This window comes from Charadrius vociferus, unplaced genomic scaffold, assembly GCF_000708025.1.
Source record: "Charadrius vociferus isolate BGI_N301 unplaced genomic scaffold, ASM70802v2 scaffold544, whole genome shotgun sequence".
Taxonomy (NCBI): Eukaryota; Metazoa; Chordata; class Aves; order Charadriiformes; family Charadriidae; genus Charadrius; species Charadrius vociferus.
Genome location: NW_009648162.1, coordinates 26523 through 33331, shown reverse-complemented (window position 1 = coordinate 33331; position 6809 = coordinate 26523). Strand labels below are relative to the sequence as shown.

General features: G+C 57.7%; 1 protein-coding gene across 1 annotated transcript in view; it reads left to right on the top strand.

The window, feature by feature from the left end:
* Nucleotides 1–1664: 1664 nt before the first annotated feature.
* LOC104285619 (RING finger protein 145-like) overlaps nt 1665–6809 on the top strand; it is a 10792-nt gene continuing 5647 nt past the window's right edge. The window contains exon 1 of the mRNA XM_009884087.1: nt 1665–1728. Coding sequence (XP_009882389.1) covers nt 1665–1728 — 64 coding nt within the window. The remainder of the gene's footprint in view (nt 1729–6809) is intronic.

The following is a 6809-nucleotide window of genomic DNA, read 5'->3' as shown; positions in this document are numbered from 1 at the left end:
GCCCGCTCCCACCTCCCGCCAGGCATCGCCGGGACCCCCCACGGCGGCACTTACGTAGGGTGATGAGGGCTGCCAGGGCGGCCACCAGGAGCACCCCCATGCCCACAGCTAGGACGGTGCCCAGCACCCAGCGGGAAGGGGCCGGAGGGGACATGGGTGCCGGTGCTGTGGGAGAGAAGCCAGAGATGCCCTCAGCCGGGTCCAAGACACCCCTGGGGATGCCGGAGCTGCTGGGAGAGGAGCTGGGCTGGGGAAGGAAGGGGGTCTGGCAGCTGCTGGCTCCTGCCCGCACCATCCCAGCAGAGCAGGGCTTACCTTGAGTGGGGCTGGGTGGGTAGCGGATCTGCAGTCTCTCGTACAGGTCCGGCCCCGTCACGGCCATCCCAGAGGCCGGCACTCTACAAGGAGCTGCTGCTTCCTGCTGGAGCCTCAGCACACACCAGCGAGGGCAGCCCGAAGTGCCAGGAAAGGGAACCTTGCAGCCGGGCACCCGCAACAGCTTGTGGGTACCGGTTCCTGCCACTGGCCAGGGCGTCACACGTGTCCCCCCGCCCCGAGTGGCATCGTCTGGGGACAACCCTCCGTGCAGGGTACATGGCCATGTCCCAGCCCTGAAATAGGGACTCGCTGACTCCCCACCCACCCTGCGAGCAACTCCTGCCCCAACCCCTGACCCGAAAGGTTTTGTCCCAAAGCACATCTCAGTTGTAATTTGTGTTTCCCACCCTCAGACGCAGAAACACTGGGGAAACCCCTGAACCCACTGGCAGCCTTCGACGTGGGGCTGGCATTGTGCTGTTATCAAGGAGGAGAAGGGCTGTTGTTATCATTATCGTCGCCATCGCCATCATCACCATTACACTGGTGATGTGCAGGAGCAGTGCCAGAAGCCACGCGGAGGCTGTGAGGACGGACGCCCACGGCAAGCACTGTCCTGTGCCTGGTGCCTGATGTCTGATGTCTGCCTGGGGCCACCCAGCTCCTCCCAGCACCAACCCCAGGTGCTGCGGTGGGACACCCAGCACCACCGCCTGCGGCACAGACCTCCCGGGGCCTGCAGCTGCCTGTGCTCTGCTCCAGAAACACCAGGATATGGTATTTCAGGACTTGTGGGTTTTAGTTCGTGGGGTTTTTTCTCCCCATTTCAGCCTAAACCATCATCGCGTTTAACACAGACGCTGGAAATAGCTCCCAATAGCAATGGTGTTATACCAACAAATGGAGGAATTGCCAAAAAGTCCAGGGGCACGTTTCCACTCAGCCGCCCCCGCCACCCTCAAGCATGGGTTGGGCCCCTGGGGCTGTGGTGGTGGCCCCGCAGTGGACAGACCTTCCTCCTCCTCCTCCATACTCTTCCCCGCTTCCCCTCCCCAGGGCACAGACATTCCTCCCCCCTGTTTAGTTTTAGGTAGTTTTGTGAGGAGCAGGGAGTTGGACTCAATGATCCCTTCCAACTTGAGATATTCTATGATTCTGCATATTGACATAATAATAACATTTAATTTATTGGGCTGCGCTTTGCTTTTCTGTCAACACGACTCGATCATTCCTACCTAACATGGATATGGACTGTAATGCCTTGAGTCTTTTGTTTCCTACCTACATTTTTATAAAGTTTTCCAGGGATACAGCGCCGCCAAACCCGTGAGCAGCATCGAACAGAGATGCTCACCCATTCAGGGCTGCTGGGACCTCAGGAGATGAGAGGATGCAGCGTTGTGAAACGGGGTGAGTCAGGGCTGACGTTCACCAACACCCATCACCAAGAGGCTGCATGATGCTGGAGAAGTGGCCAGAGGAAGATGAAACAGCTGGGGAAGAGGAAGGAAGCTGGCTCAACTGTGTGTTGCACAAGTGGTGAATCATAGAGTCGTAGAATATCTCGAGTCGGAAGGGACCCATCAGGATCATTGACCCCATCGCACTGCAAGGAGCAGGGAGAGGAGCAGGGAGTTAGACTCAATGATCCTGATGGGTCCATTCCAACTTGAGATACTCTATGATCATAAGACTTAAGAGCATCATCCAGATGCTCCTGAAACTCTGCCAGGCTTGGTGTCGTGGCCACTTCCCTGGGGAGCCTGTTTAATTCTAATAATTCGATGTCCTTCTTCTGTTGAGGTGCCAAAAACTGCACACAGAACTTGAGGTGGGGCCACACCAGTGCAGTGCAGAGTGGGACAATCACCTCCTTCAACCAGCTAGCTACGCTGTGCTTGATGTACCCCAGGACACGGTTGGCCCTCTTGGCTGCCAGGGCACACTGTTGACTCATATTCAACTTGCCATCAACCCAAAACCCCAGATCATTTTCCACAGGGCTGCTCTCCAGCCTCTCATCCCCCAATTTGTACGTACAACTAGGATTACCCAGTCCCAGGTGGAGAATCTGGCACTTGCTCTTGTTAGCCTTTGTACAGTTGGTGATTGCCCAGCTCTCTAGCCAATTCAGATCTCTCTGTAAGGCCTCTCTGCCCTCGAGGGAGTCCACAGCTCCTCCTAGTTTAGTATCATCGGCAAACTTACTTCATGCACATTCGATTCCTGTATCCAGATCATTTATAAAAACATCAGAGAGCCTGGGGAACCGCACTGGTCTGGGGGTTCCACCGGACTGGCCACCAGCTTGATGTGACCCCATTTACTATAACCCTTTGAGCCCCACCCATCAGCCAATTGCTCACCCAACGTATTATGGACTTGTCTAGCTGTGTGCTGGACATTTTGTCCAGAAGGATACTGTGAGAGACGGTATCAGAAGCTTTGCTAAAATCCAACCCCACCCTGCATCTACTGGCTTTCCTTGGTCAACTAGATAGGTGGTCTTGTCATAAAAGGAAATGCAATTGGTTAAGCAGGACTTTCTCCTCATGAACCCGTGCTGGCTCTGATCAATGACTGTGTTGTCTCTCAAGTGGTTTTCAGTCACTCCCAGAATAACCTTCTCTATTGTTTTAGCAGGCACTGAAGTAAGATTGAGAGGCTGTAATTACCAGTGTCTTCCTTCTTTCACTTCTTGAAACCTGGGACAACATTTACCAGCTTCCAGCTAACTGGGACATCTCCAGACACCCAAGGCTGTTGAAAAATAATGGAGAGAGGTCCCACGATAGCATCAAGAGACGTTATCATGACACCATCATGATATCATGACATTATATGCTAACATCAGGGAGTGGGCAGGGGAGGGATGGTCCCTGCCAGGGAGCATCACGCTGGAGTCCGGCCCAGTGTCCCCATCGCTTATCCATTGGTGACAGCAGCAGGCACCTCCAGGCAGGCATGAAGGCAGAGAGCAGCCCCAGGTTGATAACTGAGGGGAATCTCTCCAGGACACGTGGGAGTTATGGCCAGAGATGGCTCCTGTCAGCAGGAGATCCCCAGGGGTTTCCCCAAACTGGGTACAGCTCCTGTGCAGACAAGCGTCGGTCTGCCAGTCGGAGAGCAGAAAACCCCCAAATGATTCAAGATCAGCTTTGCAGCAGCAGGCAGGAGCCAACACTGCAGGCAAGATCCCAGGCTGCAGGTTACAGGCCCAAACCAGGGCACAAAACAGAGAACAAATAATGCCAAATAGTGAAAAATTCCTTGAAAATGGGATCATGGCTGTGGGACTTCGCCAAATAGCAGAGCTGTCATGCAAAAGGATGCTCCAGGGACACCCATCATCCCGTGCCTCTCTCTGCGTGCAGGGTTTCCCCAAACCTTCCTTGCAGCCCCGCTGCCTGCACCCACCTCTGGCCCAACCAGTCCAAGTTGACTCAGCCTGCTTTCTGATGAGGAACTGGAGGAGCAAACCTTGTCCGGGGGCTCTGCCGGGAAGATCACCCGCACCCCACAGCACCCCTGCGCTCAGTCATCCATCCATTCTTCCATCCATCCATCCATCCATCCATTCCTTCATCCATCCATCCCTTCACCCATCCATCCCTCCCTCTACCTATCCCTCATCCATCATCCCTCCACACACACATCCATCCACCCACCCATCTGTCCATCCTGCCCTCCTTCTCCTGGGTGTGTTTCCAGTTCTGATCTAATCTAATCCAACCTAGTGCAACCTAATCCAACCCAACCTGGCCTTGGGTGGGTGTCTCACCCCTCTACCCAAGGCCAAAGCCAAATGGCAGCATTCTCTTGCCCAGGGGACCCTGCATGCTGCCGCAGGGTGCCATGGCCTGGAGGTGTCCCGGTGGCACCCTGCGAGGGGACCAGCCCTGTTCGGAGCTGGGCAAGAGAAGGCAGTGGTGGGCAGGGGCACTGGAGATGCTCAGGCGGAATTAACCGGACACGGGTCTGTGAATGCCGGAGGTGGGCAGAGGCGAGCAGGAGCAGGGCAGACTCCGATGGCAGCTTTTTGGGGAGCAAATGGAGCAGCACCCACAGCCCAGGCCCCCCCTGTGTCCCCTAGGATCCCACCAGATCATCCGTGTGCCCATCGGTCCACCTGTGTGCCCAATGGACCATCCACTGATCCATGTGCTCACCCACCCATCCCTGTGCCCATCACTCCATCCGTGTGTCCACTGGACCATCCCTTTGCCCATCAGACCATCCAAGTTCCCATCAGATCATCCATGTGGCCATCAGTCCATCTGTGTATCCACTGGACCATTCCTGTGCGCACAGGACCATCCGTGTGCCCATCAGTCCATCCCTGTGCCCATCAGACCATCTGCATCCCCACCGGTCCGTGCAGGAGCACACTGCTGTATGCTCAAGTCTCTGCTAAGCCGTGTGTTCCCCGGTGAAAGCCCCGGCAGTGCCCACGCTCCTGGGAGGCACCAGGCAGCCCGGTGAAGACAACAACAGCCAGCAAGCCTGGGGCCAAGACACAGAGACAAGTCCCAAGCAATGGGACTTGCGCCGTGCTGGCTGAGTGAGCGGCAGGAACGGGGTCAGACCTGGACACAGCGTGGGGTACCCAGGTGACATGCAGCAGCACCCAGGGACACTCGCTAACTAGCCAGGAACGATCCCCGGGGAAGCCACATGTCCTGGATGGTGTCCCACGGGTCTGTGGTCACTGTGAGCAGGATGGTCCCTCCGTGGGCGCTGCCAGCCCCAGGTCCTCCCCGGAGCCCCGGCACCAAGAGCTGGTCCTTCCTGCCGGTGGGATGTAGGAACCGTGTGATCCCTGCTGCCCCACGGGGAAACTGAGGAACAGACCGAGCGTCTGGGGACCACCGAGGGAGTGCAGAACAGTGACAGGGTTGGAGGGCAGCTCTTGCTGTCACCCACCGCTCCGCTCCCCAGGAGGTTTCCCACTAAATCTCTCTGCCCACCCTTTCTGGGACATTTCTCCCCACCCCTGTGGGGTGACGGGTGCCCGGGGGGACAGCCTGGGACCATGTGCTGTCCCAGGGTCTGTGCTGCACGAGGTCTGGCGGTGCCGATGCTGCTGTCCCCATGTGCGTGTGGGGTGTCCCCAGCCTGGCTCATCACATCCCCAGGAGCCCCCTCTTCCCTGCCTTTGCCCGACCGGCAATGGGAATTGGTGCAGCGGGTTTGGGGACGGAGGGGATAGGGAGGATCCCCACCGTTGGCACCGGGGCTTTGCAGCCAGCGCCGTGCCAGCTGCCTGTCCCCCTCTCACTTCAGCCATCTCTCCAGCGAGGGACCTGACCCAGTGCCCCGTTCTGGGGTGTCTGCGCCAGGGTGGGCTGGGAGCCTCGGCCCCCACGATGCCGATGGCACGGAGCATCCCACCGGAGGCTGCTTTCCAACCAGCTCCCGGGGCACAGCGGATGGAACTGGGCTGTCACACAAGCACTGTCTGCAGGATCCGCCGTCGTGACAAACTCAGCCCCAAGTCAAGCCAGGGGAGAAGTCCTCTCCTCCGGAGCTGCCAGCTCCATTAAGCAAGCAATTAGTGCCCGCTCAGGATGTCACCACGTGGGTGACAGGCAATTCCCAGAGACAAGCTCGCCCTGACAGCTGTCCCCAAGGAGCCGTGCAGATGCACACGCAGAGGAAGGAGTAATTTAGGAAAACCCTTGCAAATATTACCAGAGCTGATTTATTAACTCCGAGGTCTCACTGCTTACTCGAGTCCCCTGGGACACACAGGGCACGCAGGAGCCCACGCCGCACGCCTGCCCGACGGCTCCTTTTGCCCCAGGTTGGGGTAAAGTGAAACCCAGGAGAAATGGGCCAGGTCTGGGGTGGGATCCCAGCGGGAAGCGGGGCTTGGGGTCCTGCTGCTGGGAAAGCCTGTCCCAGTCCCATCCTTTTCCCCAGGGAGAAAAGGAAGGCGGGGGAAGAGATGAACCCAAAGTGAGGGGTGCCCTGCTGTTGTCTCTAACGGCAAAATTCAAGCTAGAAGAGGCCCAGCGGGAAAGTGCCAAACTGGGCCAAACTGGGTGTTGCACCACAAACCGTCCTGCGTTGAAATGGGAAGAGGAGAGCCCCCTGCGTCCCAGTCCCATCCTTTTCCCCAGGGAGAAAAGGAAGGCGGGGGAAGAGATGAACCCAAAGTGAGGGGTGCCCTGCTGTTGTCTCTAACGGCAAAATTCAAGCTAGAAGAGGCCCAGCGGGAAAGTGCCAAACTGGGCCAAACTGGGTGTTGCACCACAAACCGTCCTGCGTTGAAATGGGAAGAGGAGAGCCCCCTGCGGGGGGGTGGGGTGGGGGGGTGGACAGACGGGACGGACACCCCCTCCAGCAGTGTGGGCTGTGCCTGCAGCTCTGCTTCCCTGTACAGCAGGAGGGAAAATCAGCTTCACCTGTAGGAGACAGACTGATAAAAGCATTTGCGGGGGTGGGGGTGGGGGGGGACAGGCTGCAGCACCCAGCCGTGGGCCCCCACA